At 39.4% G+C, this 23,719-nt stretch overlaps 1 protein-coding gene across 1 annotated transcript; it reads right to left on the bottom strand.

Moving 5' to 3' along the window:
• Positions 1 to 1,246: 1,246 nt before the first annotated feature.
• Positions 1,247 to 22,249, bottom strand: mvp (major vault protein). Its single transcript, XM_053613644.1, has 17 exons — positions 22,140 to 22,249; positions 15,017 to 15,183; positions 13,010 to 13,205; positions 12,648 to 12,771; positions 11,200 to 11,331; positions 10,645 to 10,739; positions 9,902 to 10,138; positions 8,453 to 8,578; positions 7,477 to 7,677; positions 6,167 to 6,402; positions 5,598 to 5,795; positions 4,816 to 4,960; positions 4,378 to 4,589; positions 3,417 to 3,533; positions 2,958 to 3,084; positions 2,342 to 2,530; positions 1,247 to 1,767 (listed from the first exon to the last, which is right to left on the bottom strand). The coding sequence occupies exons 2-17, from the start codon at positions 15,178 to 15,180 to the stop codon at positions 1,651 to 1,653; spliced, it is 2,616 nt and encodes an 871-aa protein (XP_053469619.1). The 5' UTR covers positions 15,181 to 15,183; positions 22,140 to 22,249; the 3' UTR covers positions 1,247 to 1,650.
• Between the last annotated feature and the right edge of the window lie 1,470 nt (positions 22,250 to 23,719).

Genomic DNA, 23,719 nt, shown 5'->3' with positions numbered 1-23,719 from the left:
ACTGCAAGCAGGACATCATCTTGTTACTGCAGGACATCTTGTTACTGCAAGCAGGACAACATCTTGTTACTGCAGGACATCTTGTTACTGCAAGCAGGACAACATCTTGTTACTGCAGGACAACATCTTGTTATTGCAAGGAGGACAACATCTTGTTACTGCAAGCAGGACATCTTGTTACTGCAAGCAGGACATCATCTTGTTACTGCAGGACATCTTGTTACTGCAAGCAGGACAACATCTTGTTACTGCAGGACAACATCTTGTTATTGCAAGGAGGACAACATCTTGTTACTGCAAGCAGGACATCTTGTTACTGCAAGCAGGACAACATCTTGTTACTGCAAGCAGGACAACATCTTGTTACTGCAGGACAATAGATTTGTTGCTACGAGACATTTTCATTACTAAAAGAAAACATCATCTTACTACAAGTAAACATTTAATTACTAGAAGAAAACATCTTGTTGCTACGAGAAAACATTTGGTTCTTATGAGAAAAGGATGGGAATTTACCATAACAAACCTCCTGTCTCATGTGTTCTACAAGGAATACACTTCCTAACCATTTTATTAGATACGTTTAATTTACAACCATTAATCCTTTTATCAGATATGCCAACCATATAGGTGCACTTTGTAAGTATACAGTTACTAACACTGGCCTATTTAACTCTGGGTATGCACTTATACCAGCACTACACACTGCACACTCATACCAGCATCACATACATTACAATACAATGTCACTGAGAATGGCCCACAAGTGGCAGATATATACAGTGTATGCCATGAACCAAGGAAAACTGTCAGTTTGCTGGATCTATATTGTAGGAGAGATTTACCTCAGTTTAGTGTGGGCACATTTGACATCATAATGAAACTGGACAGGACTTACGGACAATTAACAAGTGTTTGTAGAGAAAAAGTGATTTTATGCTTATATACATTACTTTTCATTTGGTTATAAAGTCCAGATTGAACAAACAGCATTGTCAAAGCCAAACATTGTTGGTTCAGGATCAGATCATCTGTGAGATGGCTAACAAAGCAAATAGTGACACCAGCTGCTTCTGTAACCTCGACAGCATTGCAGGATAAGTCTCTGTTAAATCTGGCAAAAAAATTATTTTGTACATGCTTTACCTTGCCAAAGGCGGACTCTTTCCAGAGAACGCATGTGAATCATAGTATAATGCCTCGGTCACCCAAGACAGCTAATCATCACAAACCATCAGAAAGCAAGTCAGGTTGGAAACCTTTGAAAGTTTATTTGGTTCTTATAAATGCACATATGGTACACAAAGGTACATTCTTTTGGTTAACTGCATGTTTTATAAGGCCTTGGTGGATTCCAAAGGAAATGAATCCTTGTTATTTCAAGTCAGGCACATAATAAAATCAAATATATTTGCATAGAATACACTCCAACATACTAAGCATTAATCTTGATACAATGGTTTTTCCCATAATATTGATAATAATAGGCAGGAAAAAGTCCAAAGAACATCTACTGTAACCATCTAACAAACCAAAACTAAGAAAAACAATGAATGGCTTTTATTTGCAGTGTAAGATAAGTCTAAGGTAAATGCATTAAGATAACTGGAATATAGAGGTTCTTGTTTTCTTGTCAGTTTCACAGTTCTTCTACTCAGGGGCCTTCATTGCTCCCAGCAGCCCATTGGCGGTAGTGAACAGATTAATGGGAGAAGAGCCATCTGTGATCAGAGTGGATTTAAGACCCAGAGCTTGCAGCATTTTAACCTAGACAGAGAGAACGAGAGGAAATGATGAGGGGAAAATAAAAAGTTTCAGTACTGCTCTTGTATAGAATGCATAAACGTGTACATAATACAAATTATATAAAACGCAGCATAAATATATAAATGAGTGAATAAATAAATCATACTAATATTCATAAGTATGGTATTTTTCGTGAGGACAACGTTAGAGTTAGTTACTTACTGAGCATTAAAAACTTAAAAAAAAAAAAGTTTTATTATAAACATTTAATATAATACAATAGAATAGAAATGAATAGAATCGATAATTTTAAATTTTTGATTTGGTGGCACACTCGAAAAAGTCTGAACCAAATACCAAAGTGACCAGACTGATTGAAAGAAAAAAAAAATGAAAGACTGATTGATGATATGATCACTTTTCTCCATGTAGTAAAGCCTTCTTATACTGTATATACACTAGTTCAGTCTGATCTACAAAGTCAATCCCCACTACTTCAGCAGCTGGTGCGTTAAAGCCTCACTTAACCTAGTTTAAACGGAGGGGGTCTCGGTTTGTGAGCATGAGAGGAAGCGTGAGCGTGAGTGAAGTGTACCTGTAGCTCTGGTCCGGCTCTGGCCATCGCTGTCAGAGTCTCGCTGCCAATAGCCTCTACCAGCTGTTTGAAACGTTGGCTTTCGATCGTAACCAGTTTCTGCTGCTTCTCCACCTCAAGGTGATCTAGTTCCTTCTTATAAAGGAGCTCCTGCTCACGTGCTTTTGCCAGACGCACCAGTTCAGCTTCCTAAGAGAGGAGTAGTGTAAGAAAGGATGAGTGGAATACGTCATTTTAAAAAGAGATGGATACACACAGGACAGCATGCTTTTCAGAACACACAAATGGTGTCTTTAATTTTAAAAACACAAATCATGGTGTAGAGAGACTACTGCGTGAAAACTAGGGGCAATTAATTCATCATCCTAGCACCCTATTAACAAGGAGAGAAAGAAAGATCAAAGGAGAGAGAGAAAACTGTCAAAGAAATTAATTAACCAAGAGGAAAACTGCCCGCTCTGCATCAGCACTGTAGACTGTATTCTATTGGGATGATGAAATGATGTGTGTGTGTGTGTGTGTGTGTGTGTGTGTGTGTGTGTGTGTGTGTGTGTGTGTGTGTGTGTGTGTGAGGAAAGGCACATCTATACTGAAAGATAGGAGAAGAATGACCTACCGCTTCTATTCTCAGGGCCTCAACTTTGAGTTTGGCCTCTTCCACAGCAGCCTCACCCTGGATACGTGCCGCCTCTGCCCTGGACTGAGCCTCTGCCTTGGCTGCTCCTGTACTTTCTACCGCAGCACTACACACAAACACACATATTAGTGACAATGGATACACAGCTAGCAGTGTTCTATTATTCTAGCTTTAAGATATAGGCTAAAAAAAAGTTTAATTAAAAAATTATAATAATCATTTTTCCATAAATAATGCATTTATGAGGGCTATTATTGTGACAAATTTGTACTTCGGCCAGTGTCTTTTCATGCTAGATTCCAGTTCTTCAGCAAGCCCCATAAGCTTCATATGCATACCTCTAATCTCTAAGAAAAGCACCTGGCAAATGCCAACATGTAAATGAAATGAAGTCAACCCATAAAGCTGCACTGGGAGAGGGAAGCAGTGAGATCTTACCTGAGCGCCTCCAGCTCTAGCAGCTCCTTCCTGGCTCTCTCAGCTTCTGCCTGGTCTGTGATCTTCTGCCTCTCCAGTTTGCCCCGTGCCTCCTGCTCCAGACGCTCTGCTTCATGCCTGAGACAGAGAGAGAGAAAGTGATCATAAGTAAGTGCTCTAAAAAACATAAACGTGGATGCCTTTCATCAAAATATGAAGGAGTTCATTCCAATGGCAGATTCCAAGTGTAACCTAGCATATACTGTACATGTGTGTTACGTTGAACCAAATTCATGCATGTGTGAGGAGTTGTCAACATTCCCCTAACAGCAAAAGTGTGTGAGTCGTGTCAGAACTTAATATTAGTTCAGCGTATTAGCCAATTTGTCAATTGATTTCCTTTTGGTTTTTTTAACAAAATCATATAGAGGTCATACTCATCCAAACATACACAAATGTCCTTACTGAGAAGAATTTGTGTCCTGTCTTGTTGTGCTTTGAAATATTCTTTGGATGCCCATCCCACTCCCATCCAACCATTTCACTTATTTAATTATTTACTCATTCCAGTTAAGAAAGTGGAATTTTTATATTATATATATATATATATATATATATATATATATATATATATATATATATATATATTATATATATATATATAATAAATAAATAAATAAATAAATAATTTTAAAAAATGCATGACTGCCAGAACAGCACAGATTGTTTAGCCAGTATATTCATTTCATTAAAAATATTGGCAGGAGAACACCTGTGATTAATCTCATTTGATTCATTTAAGAGTCAGAGTCAGCATAGGGTAAAAACATGAAGCCTGGTGTGAAAGCAGATGGACTTTGGTACTAACTTTATCAGCGAAATGTTACATGGGACAAAATCTCAACTAGAACCGAAGGACAAGAGCAGATCTTAAATGTTACTCAGCAGTACAGCAAGCGAGAGGTGAGAGACGCATACTGACCGAGCAGTGGCCTCCTGGGAGTTGGTGGTGATCTCAATGGCGAGCTGGACGCTCTTCTGCAGGGCGTCACGCGTACGCTGGTCCACCGGCTCCACTGACTGAATGTCCACGCTACTGATCACCAGCCCGTTCTGATTAAAGCGCAGACTCGATCGTACTGCCAGCTTCTCGTCAAAGCCAAACACGGCAGAGCAGATGATCCGGATTGAATTCTACAGGCAAAAAACCCCCCCGAAAACAAAACACCAGAGCAGCATAAGAAACAAGACGAATGATTGGGCCTCAAGCATAGAGCACCCTTATGCTCATTATTTTATTACTATATTAACTAGAAACAGATGGGAAAACAGATGCTGGAAAATCTGTCTTGACATTACAAACGCAGAAATATTGCATGTATCTCATAAATCGAGTCTGATAAGCCGATCACTAACTCACCTTGTGGAAGTCATCAAACTGCACGGAAGCCACAGCTCCTCTGATCCTAGAGGCGATGGCTTTACAGGCGTCGCCCACAAAATCAGGCACTGAGAAGAGAGCTGCCGCTTGTGCGGGGTCTGACTGGTTCTTTACCTCAAAGTGCCTGATCATGAGGAGGGACAAAGTACGACTTAAAATACAATAGATCCTGAACATTAAAAGCAGTCACACCTCTCAAATTTGCCATGATGTGTTTCCATTCTGTCATATCAGGGATAGACATACTGTAGCACTGCACCAAAGGGTTGTGCAATTTCAAATAAGATTGATGTGAATCGGGAAAAGCATGCATTAGTGTGGATGGTTGCGCTAAAAGAGCCTCTTCTTGTGTAGTAGACATATACATTACATGGGGGGAAAAAAGACAGAATGAATAAACTTCAGCAAATGGACACACTATAGAATAAAAATAGATTTATAAAGAGTATTGGCAGAGCTTCTTGGCAACACGTTACATTAATTTAGGACTCCCAAGGTGCAGTTATTCTGGCTGTAATGTCTGCACACTCTTATCAGAACAAAGCGTCCTGTTGTTTTTTACACCACACTGGGTAAGAAGCATATTTTTTCCCTTAGTGATAATGCAGGACACACGGACGGACACACACACACGGACACACGGACACACGGACACACGGACACACGGACACACGGACACACGGACACACGGACACACGGACACACACACACACACACACACTACCCTGAATAACCCAGACAGACAGATGTGCACACTTTACCAGTTGTAGGCGAGCTGGAGCTGCAGACGGGCATGGTCGGCAGTTTCTATGGTGATGATGTCAGTGCAGAAGTCGGGGCCAAGGAGCAGGCAGATGGCTTTAATGACGTTAGCTCGCTTGGGCTTCTCTCCAGACAAAGACAGAACCGTGAACTGCTCATCAGGACCCAGCATGACCAAATCAGGTCCAAACACCACCCTGAAACAGAACACGTTTTTTTTTTAAATTAATGAATATTATTTTTTTACAAAAACAGTTTTAAAACAAATACTGCCATCAAAGAGAGGACGTGGTTGAAATATCAAGTGTAATACTATACTTCAGGGTAAAATTCAGTTGAACTACACTCTTAAGAATGCGTTCTTCTTAAACACTAGAACAATAATTATAGTATAGCTTTCTGAGTGACAGGCAAAATGATTGACAGGCAAGGACAAATGCCTTCCTGTCCTGTTTTTTCTTGTTTATAGAGCCTGGGTTACCACAGAAACTAGAGTATATGCATAATGTGAATGTGCAGCTCATCCAAAGATAATAAGGAAATAGTTTGATGATAAAAGAACCGTTACCTGGCTTTCTTCTCCCTGTAGTCGTACACCTGTACTGCAGCATTATGGGGAACGCGGTAGGACACCACCTTGGTTTTGTCCCTGGGCTCAGCAGCAGCGTTCTGGTTATGTTCAGAGCGATCAGCCAGCGGGTCACGCACAGTGCTCAGCAACTTCTCCACGTTAGGAGGGAGTTCCTTTTCCCACAACTCCTCATCATGCGTCAGCATGTAGGTGTGGCCAATCACAGCCCGCACCTGCACAGAGCATCATGGGGGACATACATACTTTATATAGCATTTTACAAAGAATTTACATAGAGTCTTCAGTCTGTTTTCATACATTTCCAGCAGAACTCAGTGTGGAAGGTGCAGTCTACACAATCTGGTAATCCAAAACCTTTTTTTTTTGTATAGTTTAATGAAAACAAACAGTTGACAATAACTATTGAATAATTATTATAATTACCTTATTATAAACATACTTACTTAAATTTTCATATGAATTTGTGATCGTGGTGGCTCAGTGGTTAAAGGCTCTGGGTTACTGATCAGAAGGTCAGGAGTTCAAGCCCCGGCACTACCAAGCTAACACTGTTGGGCCTTTGACCAAGGCCCTTAACCCTCAACTGCTCAGTTGTATAAATGAGATACATGTAAGTCGCTCTGGATACGGGCATCTGCTAAATGCCGTAAACGTAAATTAAAAATACAACTGAATATCCTTTTCATACATGATTTGCTAGTGATGGCATACATTGTATGCAGAATGTAATCCCTATCAACGAACACCTGTTATATTATGCTGCGTTCCACTGTATTCTGAATACAGGAAAAAAAACGACCACTCACAAGGAATTCTTCTGTGGTATTGTCAACCAAGTTAAACTCAGCAAGAGCCGCCAAGTATGTATGTACAGTACAATAAAATTGTTCTAGTTCTCCAACTCCTGTTAGGGCATTCAGACTTTTGGACCCTATTGTAAAACAGTGTTGAAGTGCATTTGAATGTTGCGGTTTCTTCATCTATTTACGACAGGCTATTAACATGATAGTCTTCCAGCCACTATAGTATGTGGTCCAGTTCTTTAGAAAAGCAGGGTGGAGGTGACTAATGTCGAAACATTTCACAAGCGGGATTTCACAAGCCGTCTGTTGGTGTGGGCTCAGACCCGTAAATGCTTCCATTGCAGGATCACAAGACTCCTACACAAACACTCTCTGAATGAGCTCTTAATGAATCACCATGCACTTCTTGTCCATATGACTTAAGGCTAAAATAAATAAATAAATAAATAAATAAAATAAATATATATATCCCGACTGTCTGACCTTGCCGGTCTTGATGTCGCGCACATATATTCCTTCATTCTCGTCCAGTGGAATGGCCTGGCGTCGCAGCATGACCTCTACAGTGACAGGTGGCACGTATTCGATTGGCCCACGCAGCATCCAGCGGTCTCCTGGGCGTCTCTGCACACTAGTCTTTTTGGCCTGCTCCTCTTCCTCCTCTTCCTCCTCATCTTCTTCTTGCTGATGCAGAGACAGGGGGAGAGAGGGGGTGAGAGAGAGAAGGTAGGAAGGGGAGCAAACACAACGGCCGGAGATGGAAGGAGATGGACATGGCTGCACATAAACCATGCACAGAGTGTGTGTGTGGGGCTGTATGTGCAGGGTAATGCGCATGTGGGTGCGTATCAAAAGCAATTTGAGAGACAGAAATAATATAATATAGAAAATAATAATGCAATGCAAAATGAATTACAAAGGATTTAAGAGTAAATGATTGGGAAAGGAGTAAATGGTTTGATATTTAATAAAAGGGGAGGGAGACAAAGATGAGGGTTAATTAATGAATCCCCAGATCCTCTGAGATCAGATACAAAGAAATCCTTTTTTATTTTCTAAATTGCTTCTTTATTCCAAATCAGTATCAGATATTCAGTGATGCCCATTGTTCACTCTAGTCTCAGTAACAATGTATTTAAAAACAAAACAAAAAAAAACAAAAACATATAATCAATCATTCACCACTGGCTTTTCACAATGTTCTCCTCTTATACTGTATACCTGACTAAGTGAGGCCGTATTTTTTGTGAGGGTGTGTGGTGTGCTCATGGGGTGTTGGCAAAGCTGACACAAGGAGGATTCTGGCTAAACGAGTCATGTGTGCATTTAAGCACAGACAGAATTTCAATGGTCTGTTTATCTTTGTTGCACACTGATTGATTGGGCTTTCACACAAGCCTGACCTCTCCCTTCTTTCCTGCTCTTTATTTTTCAATACTCATAGTGCTCTCTGTCTCACCGCCTCCGTGTCATTGAAGGCCTCCACGGCACGCAGCACCAGTCCCTCCTCTTCAGACAGCACGTAGACATCCTGTATGCCGTTCTCCAGATGCTCGCCAGGCCGTAGGAAGAACGAGCGTTCACCCTGAGAGACACAGAGAGAGGTATATATTTACATAGTTTACATAATATATATTTTTTAAATTATCAGTGCTTTACAAGGACAATGAGTTTGGACTGTGCACTTTATTAAAATAAATAAATAAATAAAAGAGGTAGCATAACCAGCTTTTAATTAGTGAAATATCTGGAGTTAATGGGTGAAATTTGCATTTCTAATCATGGGGAATTGCCATTATTTATATAGATGGATACATAGATACTTTTTTGATCCTTCACAGGAAATTAGGTTTGTTACAAGCAGCGACCATAATCAATCCTCACATACAGGCAAACAGCGATCTATCTATATAACTAAGTAATAAAACAAAACATTACACTTAAATATACTATACTATATTAAGATAGTACTAAAAAGATAGATAAATTATAAAATATCCAAAACTACAGTGTGTTATTGCACAACAAGGGACAAGTGCACATATAGGGGTATGAAATGTCTAAAATACAACAGTAAAAATAATAAAACAGTTAGAAATAAAAAGAAACTAAATTAAAGTTATTGCACATTAAAGAGCCTGATGGCAGCAGGCAGGAAAGACTTACAATACCGTTCAGTCTGACATTTTGGTGGAATCATCCTGCCGAGTGGCACTCTGCCCAAACCCCTCTAAGGCATGAAGTGGGGGCATGTCATTGTTCAAGATAACATTTCTTTTCCCCAGCATCCTAACCTCCGGCACCTGCTCAACCCAGTCCTGAATGATGCCAACGTTAGAGCTCTCCTTTTTAATTCAGTTTATTGAGTCTGTTTCTATCAGATGTGTGAGCGCCCACCCCCAGCACCACCACACTGGACACAACAGCCTTATAGAAGGTGCACAATAGAGGTGGGCAGATGTTAAACGAAAGATCACAGCCTTCTTTGACCGTTTTTATATACTGCCTCCATATGGTTGGACCAGTCTGTTTTGTTATCAAGCTGTACTCCACGGTACTTAGTTCCCAGAATGGAGACAAGGTTCGGTTTGGGCTTCTTCCTCCTAAAATCAATGACCGTTTCTTTGGTTTTGGAGATATTAAGCCTCAGGTGGTTATTGTTACACCAGCACACAAAGTCTGCTACTACTATAATTGAATTATTTACTTATGCTATGTAACACTGAATATTACAGTATTACATTCATAATGCAGCCAATTAAGAGGTTTATACCAGTTTATAATCACTAATATGAGAAGCACATAAATATCTACAAATGCAATTAAAACATTATAAAGACAAGTATGTTGTCCTGCATAGTCGTCCTAAGGCAAAGATTTGAGCCTCTCAAACATAAAAGCAAATTACCTTGACCACTCTCTTCTGTCCGAGCTGGGGCTTTCCATCTGGTCCGACTGGGTCAAGGATCACACAGTACTCCCTGCTGTTCAGCGTGGTCACGTCTACTACCCCGACGACCTCCTCAGCCACAGAGGGGATGTGTGCTTCTCGGTCCGCCACGGTTACCAGCCACTCCTCTCCTGTCCTTCTGTCTCGTCCTCCCGCATCCCGGAATGGACGCAGAGCACGCACGTGCAGCGCACGCTGACAGAAGAACAGAACTGGCAGATTAAAATTGAATGAAGTGACCAAGACACGCCATGAATAGACATGATTGGTTTGATCTCTTAGGGTACAATTTCATTAGTACTATGCATCTGATCTATATTATACACATGACCTCTCCAATGGATGCCAAATCCATCCAAGAGGTAATAATACCTTTGATGTGCGCGCACACACACATACACACACACACTTTTGCATACCAAAAGGTCTAATAAGATAATGCAAAAAAAAAAGTCAGCAGAATCCTTTAAAAGCCACTGCTGAGACTGAACCACTGAGGTGCAGCGGCTCACAGTCCCACTGATGGTGGACATCAACCCACCCAGTCCAGACAGCCGTGTTACAGCACTGCTAACCCACTGCAGCGAGTGCATAAATAAGGATTCCCTAGCAGCACAGAGGGTCAAGCATCCTCACAATGAGTGTGCCAATCAATTATAATGAACAAAGGAAATGCAAAGAAAAAAACCCCAAAATATTACCTTATCAGTGAGGATGAACGCATTCACAATATCGATGACCTCCTCATGTGCTCCAGGCAGGTATGCTCCAACTTTACTGACCTGCCACTCCTCACCTGTGCTCCACACACACACACACACACACACACACACACACACACACACACACACACACACACACACACACACACACACTAATGTAATCAGCGGGCCAGTTACACCTGCTTTATTCCAGCAAAGTTCACATTAATATTGTTACAAGTGTTTCTCAGGGACAGGGAAAAGTTTTGTAATTACAAAGAAGCAAGAAATCAAATGAAGGAAATTCTCTGTTTGCCTCCATTCTATGCATACTTTTTATTTGAGTATTTGATTAGATTTTTATTGAGTATGTGCTGTGAACATGTGCCTTTTCACATAACTAGTTTGGAAATCATATTACTGTCGCAACACTGACACAATATTGACTAATGGAAATGCAAACTTTCATGTATGTGTATAAACAAGATTTTCTGTGTGTGTGTGTGTGTGTGTGTGAGAGAGAGAGAGAGAGAGCGAGAGTGTGTGTGTGCTAACCAGTAACTCTGCGAGTTCCACTGCGGTCCACACCCTCTTTGCGAGCTCGAAGGCGAATGGCCTGGTGTTCTCGAATCACTGTGGCTTTGATGATCTCCAGGACGGCCACCTCCTTCCTGGGGATGTATGTTCCTGATGGAGCATAGCCACGGGGGTTAGCCAAGGGTAGGTGATGTGGCAAAAAGATATCACAATACTGTACATTTTCATGAGATACAACATATTACATAATATTTTGTTTTGCCAAAAAGAGTGCTAACAAACATCATAGTGCAGTCATAAAACCTATGGAAAGAAAACATTTCAGTGATATTTTACTTACTATCTTCAAAAATAGTGATGAAAAAAATTAACAACCCCCCTCTAAAATATTCAATACAAAAAAAAGCAAAAAAAAAAAAAAAATTTAATGCTACCAATCAGCTATTTAAAGGGGTCATATGATGATTTTAAAAAGATCATTATTTTGTTTATTGAGTGTAATAGAATAAGTTAACATGCTTTAATGTTCAAAAATCACATTATTTTTCACATACTGTATATTATTGCAGGACCTCTATTCCCAGTTTCCGAAAAGCCCAGAGTGCTCTGACTGGCCAGCTGACCCATTGCATTGTGATCGGCCAAAAACCTCAAGTGTGTGTCGGAAATGTAACGCCCCTTACCATAATCACGAGCTTCAGCTTCCAAGGCTTCTAAAGCAATTATATAACACAGTTAATAATGTCGTCAGTTTTACCGTATCAGTCCGAACCCGAGTGAGATTCTGAAAACGCGGATGATCGAGCAGATTAATAGAAACCAACTTTGTAAGCACGACTTGAGCAGATACGATGTTTCATTTGTCTTTTTCACTGTAACAACTTTATGTCCTGAAGTGACGACATAAAGTACAGCTTAAAAAATTTTATTCATTAAAAATGTAAAAATTACGGTGGAATTATGCTGATATTTCAAATTGTGACATAGATGTTTATCTACTGAAGTAATATCTGGAATTATATTGAGGTGTTTTAGGCAGGTCTGGGGCAGTGCTCTCTATTAGAATAAATCCCTTTGTGGGAGACTATGAGCTTTGTAACGTTGCAGATCTTATATATGCACAAACAGATACATTACACACTAAAGGAAAAACATCAAAAAGCATCATATGACCCCTTTAATATTGTAATACCTGTGATATGATTTTACTATGACTTCAGTATTATATCATCATGGCCTTCATGCAGACAGAGCTCTGACAAGATAAGAATTCCATATTTTGTTAACTTCCATAAAGAAGGAATCATTTTTGCATTATTTTTTTCTGTTACAGCCATTGTATGTGTGTGTAATAATTTTTTTTTTTTTTGTGAAATACGGAGAAGAATGGCAGCCTGAATGCTGGTTTCAGTTTGACAAGGAAAAGAAAGTAAGGAAAAAAAAAACAGATAAAGGCAAAAATCCACCTGGCCCTTCAAACAGCCACTCGTCTCCAGCCACTCTCTTCTCTCCACTCTCCTCCTCAAAGTCAAGAAGAGCCTGCAGCCTCAGGGCTGTGTCGGGATACACAATCTGCAGTGGAGTCACTTCCTGATAAACACACACACACACACACACACACACACACACACACACACACACACACACACACAGAGAGAGAAAGAGAGAGAGAGAGAGGGGTTTATTTTGGGTAATATTTTGTATTAAATCATTTAAGGAGAGCAATTAGAAGGAGGTTCAGCCACCTGACAAAAGCCACTTCCCATATAAACTCTTTCACACACAGAAAAAAAAAATTAGAAGAGGAAGTGAGAATGAACAGGCCTACCTTCTGGATCTCTTCTCCGGGGTAGAGCGGGAAAGGATCCTGGGTCAGACGGATCTCCAGGTCCGCATGGCGGAGTTTAGCCTGGCCTGCGGTGTCGAACTGAACATGTCCCTCATCATCACGAGCCACCGGGTTCAGAATCACACAGTAATGGCGAGGGGGCACCATGGTCATACGAGTCGGGGAGAAGAGAACCCTAAGAGAAAATGAGAGATGAATGCAAGAAGAGTGAATCAAACGCAAGTATATATCAAGGCAAACTCGAGAGAATAAGAGGGCATGAGGGAGAACACGAGTTTCTAATGATGCTCATACTTGAGTTCTTTTTTGCACACTCAGCACTGCTTGACTTTATAGTACACAGTTATAGAAGTGGAATGATTTATAATCGCACTATCCGGTATCACACAGATGAGGATGGGTTCCCTTTTGAGTCTGGTTCCTCTCAAAGTTTATTCCTTTTTCCTTGCCACCGTCGCCTCTGGCTTGCTCATTCGGGATAAATGAAAATTTAAACAAAATTTATAACCGGATTATGTAAAGCTGCTGTGTGACTATGTCCATTATTAAAAAGCGGTATACAAATAAAAAAAATTGAATGCGAAACTCTACACAGAGACTAACCCAAGCTCCTAGGACCCTGGAACTGTGAGGCCACAATCCTACCCACTGTGCCACAGTGCTGCACCTGGAAACTGTTTGTTGTAAATCTGACACTGGTGAACAAGCCTTCACATGTTAGTCTACACAAAGGTTTTGGTGACGAAAGCGAAGTTTACATGGCTTTGGAAGATCAAATTTGAAAATGGAGATGCAGGTAAAGCAGGGCTCTTTACACCTGCTCATACAAGAAACATTAAAATATCCTTTACATGAAAGGAGATGCATTATTACACCCATAATTTCCATTATTCTTCAGTACGTTGAAGCTTTGATCACACTACTTAAAAAATTCCCGTTTTCTTCCCAATTTGCTACAGCGTAACACACTCGGAGAAAGCACTACCTGCCATCTTCTGAATACCTGAGCTCACAGACGCCCACAATTATCTAGAGCAGGGGTGTCCAATCTTATCCGCTACGGGCCGTTGTGGGTGCAGGTTTTCATCCCAACCAAGCAGGAGCCACACCTGATTCCACATGTTTAATCAGTTGATCTTGGCTTTCAATAAACTCAGGTGTGGCTTCTGCTTGGTTGGAATGAAAACCTGCACCCACACCGGCCCTTTCCGGATAAGATTGGACACCCCTGATATAGCGTCACTGTGACTGACAGGGGAGAGAGAGTATGCCACGCCTCCCACATAAAGAACATGGTCGATTTTGCTCCTTAACACTTTACTGCATGGTGTTGCCATATAGCAATTGATTTCCAAATGAAATCAAGGTCACAGAGTTACTTTAATCTTCCCCATGATTGCAGTTGTGTGTACTGAACCAGACTGAGAGATTAAAGGCTCAGGAAACCTTTGCAGGAGTTTTGAGTTAATTAGCTGATTAGAACTCTTCTCAGGTCGACATTTCTGTATTATAAATTCTTTAATCTAATATTTTGAGATACTGGATTTTTGATTTCCATGAGCTGTAAGCCATAATCATAAAGATAAAAAAAACAAAAAAAAAACCAAAACAACCAGGCTTGAAATATTTCACTTTATGTGTAATGAATCTAGAATATATTAAAGTTCCACTTTTTGAATGAAATTACAGAAAGAAAAGGAACTTTTCCACGATACTCTAATTTTTTGAGATGCACCTGTACAACACGTACACAAAGGAAATATTACTCATGCAAATATCACAATCCTAAGACAAGCTCAGTCAGGGTTAAATACAGGTTTTCCAATTCTGAACAAAAAAAAAGTTTGTATTTCTACACTGTGTGCTTCTGTACACAAAATTCACAAAAAGGTTTTTTTTTTTTTTTTTTTTTAATAAATCAAAGAGCAAGAGTGTAACTAAATGCTGCACATAATCATTCAACCTCAGCATGGCACATGTGGTTACCTCTCATTATCCTGGCGGATGTAGGTGAGGGGTCCAACCTCAACCCGAGCAATGTTGGTGTTCTGATCCAACACATGGATGTAGTGGTGTGGAGGAATCCTGATGATCGAAGCATCAGTCAGATCGTTGTGCTCCATATGACTACCTGCTGGTCTCTTCGACATGATCTGAGAGGGAAGGGGGGGGGGCAGTTATTGATTCTGAAGTCAATTATGCGACAGCAATCAATCAAAGATAAAAGACTGTCCCCAGTTAAGTGCTGACTCCGGGGCCTGGGTTGCATGTTTACCATAAGCCAGTCTAAGCTTTCCAGCTTTACTAAAATGAACCATGGTTACATGAAAAATAAAACAATAAAAGGTATTCATTTTACATTAATTACACTCATCGTTGGAAATAAACTCCCAGCCTTACAGGACATTTACTATCACACTGTTTGAGGAAGGCCCGCAGTATCATTAAGGACTGCATTCATCCTGCTCATTGCCAGTTTGTGACACTGCCGTCTGGCAGACGCATTCAATCACAGACAACCAGACTGAAGAACAGTTTTCAATCTTTAAGCTATCAGACTACTTAACCACCAGCAGTCCTTCATCTAGCTCTGAAACACTTTTACTGCCACTTCCGGACACTTATTTACCATTCAGATTTACTATACTATTTATTGTACTTGTATTTACTGTTCTGCTTATTTAATAGTTTTATTCTGCTATGGTCCACCACTTGTGTACCTTATTACATTTCAGCATCATTTCAACCATTCATGTCTAATTATGCGTTTGTTCATGTCTAATGATTGTTTGTATTGTTAACGTCTGAATCTGAGCCTTTCAATGACCAGTGTACCCAGTGTAACCAACGTGACCAACAAATGACTCTTGATTTCATCAGTGAAAAATACTGTAAATGTTGACATGACTGTCACGATAATCTCATCATGCACTGAAAAAAAAAAAAAAGATTCAGAGGTTCAGTAAATATGACTAAGTGATTTTTACACAAAAAGCAAATTATTAGAGTTACTTAAATGGTTTAAGATCTATACTAAATTAATTTATGTAAATATGTGGTTAAAAGTCAAACTGTATATTTGACTTACTTTACTGGGTTAAATTTACTATTATTTTGCAAGTACTCGCAAAACCAGAAAAAATAAGTAATGTTTACTTGAATCGATTGCATACTAAAGTGACGGCATGGTTGGTTTTTTTTTTAAACTCGATTTGCATATCTGTTCACAGAACTTTAATCTGATTTAATTTAGAGTGTTACGGATGCATTATTTTCAATATTTTTGTTTTGTGTCAGCTTTAAGGCTGAAAGCTATTGTATTATGGTGCTTAAGGTTCACCCTCTTTGCGTATCTCAGTCTTGCACACACAACTTCAATAAATCAAATCATCTGGTATTCTGCCAGTCCTGTCTTTATGAAAGCTGATATGACTGCTTTTACTTACTGGCATGTTTCTTCTGTTTGGAACCATTAAAGATGTTTGTGACTATAGTAATAGGAAAGTATTAATGATAATGTTTAGGTGATGTGCACTTTTTACACTGTTGAGATTTATGTAGTTCATTTAACTCAATTTGAGTAGAATATACTTAAAAACAGCTAGTTCAATTTACCTTACACTTTTAGGAGAATAATCCAAAACCTTACTTCAAATATAATTAGTTAAATTTAGTAAGATTTTATTGTGTGTGTATTATTTATTTAATTGTTACTACACTTTTCTTGAGTAAATTTCACTCCAATATTTTTTTCAGTGTGTGGACAATTATACAACTAGTGATAAGAAAAAAAAAAAAGGCTTTGTACACTAATATTTAATATTGATATGATATTCATTATAGGCCTTAGATTTACTTTTAATCATCAAACCCATCTTGCTGCACAAGGAAAATCCTATTAACTGCGCCACATGTAAAATCTTTACTGCTGGACACACCACAATTCTTATCTCCTCTCAGTCATATACATGATAAGGTTGCTATGGATCTGAAGAAAGTTCTAAGATACAGAGGCCCTGAGTGAGTGGGTGTCACCAATGCAATCAAGCTGTCGGTTGAGTTTACAGTGAACTTCTGAAGTAAAGGTTTAAATTGTCAAACCTGACTGCTGAACACAGAACAAATCATCATGTCAGCTTCTCTACAATAATAAGCACACACCCCAACACCTACCTTTCACAACCCTGAGAATAATACAGCATATTGTAAGTGCCACAGCAATTTTTCCCTTTGCAGATCATCTGTACTCAAATGGCTTAGTGCTAACAAAGGTAAAGGGCAACGAAACATTTTTCAATATTTGACCACCTGACATGTATGAATCATAAAAAAAATGGAAGGTATAGGGTTGGCCAAGCATGACATGTAGGCCAAGGGTTGCAGATAGACAAATAGTAAGTCACCATGTTTGTGTTACATAACTCTAAAACACCCTGTCATATACTCTGTCAGTCAACATCCAAATTTGACCTGGGTTCATATAGACATCTTAAAACAAAATGCTGGGGTACTGTACTGTTGAGAGATCTGTTAAGAGAAATCATTCACCAAACATGTTCTCTAGTCTTATAATTATTCAATTAATTACAGTACTATATAATGATTGTTTAATGACTAAAAAGCCATTATACTATCCTTCCCTTAAACAGCCCATAGTAACAGGTTTTAAACTGCAGTTAATTCGGTCACAGTTTAGGGTCCAGTTTCCCCAGTTTTAGTGTAAGAGTTCAAAATAAATTTGTAACATTTTCAGAAATAATTTTTAGATTGTGCTATTTGTAATATTTTGAGAATATAAGTATCAACTTTACAAGAAAAAAGTCAGAGTTTGACAAAAAAATAAAAAGCCCAAGGACAGTTGAGAGTGTTATGGGGAGACACACTGATTGAATAGATGCCCATTTTCTGTAGCCTCCAAAAGCACGTTATTGTGGATATGAAATGTTGAAGATGTCCTGGTGGAGTGCACATTCAGGACTGACCATTTTGCCTGCAATTTCTCTTTCATCATGAGACAACCGTATGCTATGCCTATCTTCTGATGTTGACCTAGTTTCCTTACTTAGTTCATTTCCCATAAGACCCTAAAGTGGCAGCTTTCCAGTACCTTATTCTTGAAATGTTATGAGTTTATTCAGGGAATATTATCTGTCTCTCTAAATACTGTGATTTTATTCGCATAATAGGCCTATCAGGACCCATTTTATTTCTCCAAAAATGTAGAGTACTGTGCAAAAGTTTTAGCACCCTATTTTGTTTTAGTACAGACTTTTATTTTATGACTTCTACATTATCAAGTCAGTACAAAAAAAACATTTTAGATTCCCACACATTAGTTTTCTAGCACAAAATTAAATGTTACAGAAAAATGTATATGTCAGTAAAGAAAGCAGGATATTATGCAAGAGACCACATTTCAGACAAACACCACAATGAAGGCTGCTGGGTTTTGCTGCAAAAATAAGCAAGTGCAACAATCAAAGTCTCCACAAGAACTGAGGCTGGTTCTGCAAGATGTTCAATAAAACTTACAAGCTAATTTCCTTACAAAACTGCACAAATTGTACTGGAGACTACATTTACAGCATCTGACAGCTGTCCTTATCCAGAGCGACTTACAGAAGTGCTTTGGAGCCTTTATCAATAAATACATCCCGATACTGGTTCACTAGGTCATGGACTAACAATACCATCAGTCTTAACTCTGTCGGGAGGAAATATAATAAGAAAACAGACTTTAAAAAAAAAAAATGAAAAGTGCTAATTTAAGTACTTTAGGAAGAGATACTTCTTTACACATTGTTTGAAGACTGTCAGTGACTCAGCTGTTTTGGACATTTAGGGGACGTTCATTCCACCACCTAGGTGCAAGAACAGAGAAGAGTCTTGATGCACGCCTTCCTTGTACCCGGAGTGAGGGTGGCAAAAGTTCGGAGCGTGATGGGGTGTGGGGTGTGATAACTGATTTGAGGTAAGTGGGTACTGGTCCATTTTTGGCTTTGTAGGCAAGTATCAGAGTTTTAAATCTAATGCGGGCAGCTACAGGAAGCCAGTGGAGGGAGTGTAGCAGTGGAGTGGTGTGGGAGAACTTAGGAAGGTTGAAAACAAGTCGGCAGCTGCATTCTGGATCAGTTGCAGAGGTCGAATGACGGAACAGAGATCTAAACAATATACCTAATGTTGGAACAAACTAGCATTATTTAATCTACTTAAAAAAGATTGAGATAATTCTAGTTTTCTCGAATGGAATGGAAAGTTAGCTACTAAACTCTTTCTAGCCAGCTATGTTGTTATCAGCTAGCTACTGTAGCTGGTCTAACAAGCTAGCAGACGAGTTATGATGGTTGAAGGTGACGTGCAGGTAACTAGCAAGTAGCTACCTACCAAGCAAGCTATCAGCCAGATAGGAATCCAGACACCTACCTCCAATCTGTCTCAAATGCTTGTGTAATAGATAGGTTGGTTATCTAGCTCATTTGAATGATTTGACTAACACAGGCAGTTGAAAAAGACAGTGTGCCCAAGGAGTAGACAGACCAGTGAGAAGTACCAGTAAGATAAAACAGACCTCTCTCATTAGGTTCCTGGTGGATCCAAAGAGGTAAAAAGCCAGAATAGTTTATTTATTTTACATTTTATATACTGAAAAGCTAGTTTTTCCCCCCTACACAATACATTAATGACTTGAATATGAATATTATAAAGCTGTATTCTCAAATAAATGAAAGCTGTCTGTAGCTGTTGTCCTGTTGATCTTAAGGGGGTGGTAGCTCCTCTCCTTCTTCATGGTGAATTCCACTATCAACTCTGTCTTGCTTACATTCAGGGGGAGGTTGTTCTCCTGGCACCAGTTCTCCAGGCTTTTAATCTCCTCTAGGTGGGCCTACTCTGCATTATCAGGTATCAGGCCCACCGCAACAGTGTCGTCAGCAAACTTGAACTTAAATTTACAGTTCATTAATGACTGAAATTCCTTTGATGTCACATTTGAGTACTAGTCTTGTAGTCATCCAATGAAATTCTATATAGAAGGTATATATCCCACCCCTAAAGGCATGTCTTGCTCTACAGTAACAGCTCCTTAGCATCAAACGTGGCTCATTGGTGCATTTGTGGCTGTGCGTCGTCCCACATGCTAACCATCATGCCCTTTTCCGACCGTCTCTTGGATGAGAGAAAAGGGTTTGTAGTTTATTTATTACACCCAATGAGGGTGTTATTTGTAAAAGTTCACAAGTTCGTAAGGTGGATGTTTAATGCCAAAATGTATTGCTACCTCAGACTGATTGAGAACATGATTCTGTCTTTATGCTCTGTCAGGACTTCGCCAACAAGATCAAGTAATATAATTTGTTCAACCTTTCAGACATGTTAGATGCCCCTCGGTGCTGATACTTCGGCTTTCTGTCACTGCTGACAATGGTTGATGTTTAAATTTGGCAGTGGTGTGGTATATCTTGAGCAATATTGGCTTTTGTGTAAATTAGTCAAGCACATGACTCTAACTTCCTGCTTCAAAGGGATATATGTCAAAATAAAGAATCATACATGGCTCACAAGCTGTTTCATGGAAACTTTAATTTAGGTTTACACTTCAGTGTATATCTACATACATATATATGTATATACATACATACATACATACATACATACACACACATTATATATATATATATATATATATAATATGTTTTTGATAGTCCTTTATCAGCTGTGTAACCAGAATACTTCGGAGTACTTCATTAACGTTATGTCCATCACTGTTGAAGTGTCTTGCAACTGGAAAGGAGAAATCCTTAATTCTAATGGTGTGAAGGAGCATGACAGGTCCTGTGTGATGTAAACACCAATCTGATGCACTATCTGAATCTATCTTATGCACTTCTTATGTGTAAAAGCTGTAAACATGAAAAAGTTTGACACCTTACAAAAGTGTCTTGCTCAAAACTCTAGTGACATTTTCCAGCTGTGAGGTAGTCGTGTCACTACTGTTAAATCAAGCAACTGTATTATGGACAGAGTACTGATAAATGCAATATCTAATTCTCTTAAAGTGAGGATTCCTCCATCAATTATGTAGCTTGTTAAGGAAGTTACTGCCAAATGATAACTGTTTACAACAGCGGTCACCAACCTTCCTTTTGATCTACCTTCCTGCAGGTTTCATCACCAACCAAAATCTAACACACCTGTTTTAGTTGATCAAAAACTTTTTGGCCACACCACTTTTAGACAGGTGGAGCCACCGCTGTGTTCAGCCCTTTATAAATGGCTTCTCATGTAAAAGAAATGTAAAATAAAATCTGTTCACATCAAGCACTTCTCAACAAAGATCAATTCTGGGTTTTCATGCAGTTCAACTTACATTAAAAAAAAATAAAAATAAATAACAATAATAATTCAACCATTTCCAGCACTGTTTCACACACTGAGAGCTGCACACAGCACCTGTCAATCATGTCACTCTTTAATCAGTGTGCAGTGACTTCATTCTTCCTTATCATACTAATACCTACCAACTTTTACACAAAACGCAGGCTGGATCACATTTGGTCCAACTTAAGACACAGATCCATGTAGCAATTCTGAAATGTTAGGGATTAAAACCATGCTAAAGATAGACGCTTCCGCATTGTAGGCTTATAGCAACCAGGGGGTGTGGCACAAAAAAACCCCAAAACAAACATAATACAGTGACATAGAACACGCAGTTTTTATGTTTAGATAATATGATTTGAATGAAGCGTCTAATTCACCCATAAATAAAAGCTTCACTATATTTTGAACAAAGATCGAGGCATTACGCCATACAGGTGACATTCTTCCTCCCACTCACTTCCGTGTTGCTGGAGGCTGAACCTTCTGATTTTGAGTGCGCTTTCATTTTTATTCCTTTAGTTCCTTTTCATAACAACCGACAATTTCTAAAGCACCAAACATGCCACAACATTATTTCCAACCACTGCCAACACGCATACTTAATCCGACACGAATACTGAGCGTACGAGGTGAATGCAGATAAACGCAGTCTAGTCCGCTTTCAGACTGCATAGTGGAAAGAAAAAAAATCCCCCAAAAAACAAAACACAAATTAAAAAGAAAGACTTACGGATTCCGTGAGCCTGCTGTGAGATTGTTCTGACTTTAGAGTGCGCGTGCCTGGACTGACAACCTCTTTAAAAAAAACCCGAATGTTGTGGGCCTATCTATGTATGGCTGTGGGCGTGGTTTATTCACACTCTTCCGGTAAACAGTGTGCATTCTTGTTTCTGTAATTCCGCTTCAGAATAACAGGCAAGGGCGTAAATTTGGGGGGGACGGGACTGCTTAATGTTGACAACTAACTAGTTTATTAAAATATATATATAAGACTGACTTTAATGCTGATGCTTCTCTACAATTCCAAAATATAATTCAGAATTAGGACCTCACCTGAAACCCTGAAGACTCAGATGTTTCTTCCTGCTCTACTTCAGCGTTTCATGCATACAAACTCATTCATTAAATGATGACATTTTCATGGACTAAATTTCTAGACTAAAATTCAACTCAACATAATTTCATATATGCACCTATTTTACGTTCCAGCTAGCAACCTGACTGCTAGCCTGCAGATGACAGAAGCCAGGGTTAGCTTGCTAGTTAATGCTAGCTAACACAGTTAACTAACATCAGTTGACAGGACTTTCTGCAGTGCAAGGCTGGTGACGTTTGGTCGCTAACAGGTTTTCATTTTAAATCAACGTGTCTACTGGACAGTTAGTTTACTACCTATTACTTACGCTTTGGGTGTTGAGGAAAAAGCTCCTGATTTGTTTTCGTGGCATAATATCTAAAAAGTACAAAACGTGTTGGCATGGGGAAAAAATACTTTATGTATGCTGTGCCGTGCACTAAATAGAGGAAAGGGAGTAAAATCATTTGCAAGAGTACATTTTTCGCCCATGCTTGAGGTTTGGACTGACAGCCTTGATAACTTACTTACCATTATCAGCCCTCGCCTCCGTGTCTGTACTCTACACTGGCAGCTCGATATTTGCATGTAAGGTGAGCCTTCAGATAGCCCCGCCCCCTCCCTTTCAGCCTTAAATGCTATTATGCCGAATTCCTGGAGCTTCTGGGAGAATATGCTATGGAATTGACATGACTTCACTCCAAAGATAATGTGAACGGGTTCGTGCAAATATTGGTAGGGACATGTCCCTACCGTCCATATGCAAACCCTTGATAACAGGGTGTATGTGGTATATTATGTGGTCTATTCGTGTAGGTGGACTGCTTGTGCGCTTAAATCTGAGCCCCGCACTCATCAGCCAGTGCAGAGGGGTGGGTGGAGCTGTGTGTGGGGAAATCCCGGCAGGTGCGTCATTTCTAGTGAAATGAGCAATAGATGCTGGAAACCTCGTGACACCCTTTCAAAATAAAAGCCACGCAGCAACGTGACTCATATAGTGCTCCTGAATTAAAAATGGGTTATATGCGTGAACTTTGCCACCAACTCAAAAGAGTCTGAATCGTTTGTGCCGTAAAAATGTTTGTTTATGCTTCGGTTTATTATTTATTTAGATATTTAAAGAATATTTATTGGTCACTCAACCACCCCCACATGCTCCAAATTCACTCCAAATAGTCTCGTTGTTTGTGCTGCTTCGGTTTTTAACATAATAGACACTGAATTACGAATTACAG

Source organism: Ictalurus furcatus, chromosome 2, assembly GCF_023375685.1.
Source record: "Ictalurus furcatus strain D&B chromosome 2, Billie_1.0, whole genome shotgun sequence".
Lineage (NCBI taxonomy): Eukaryota > Metazoa > Chordata > Actinopteri > Siluriformes > Ictaluridae > Ictalurus > Ictalurus furcatus.
This window is presented reverse-complemented; position numbering and strand designations above follow the sequence as displayed.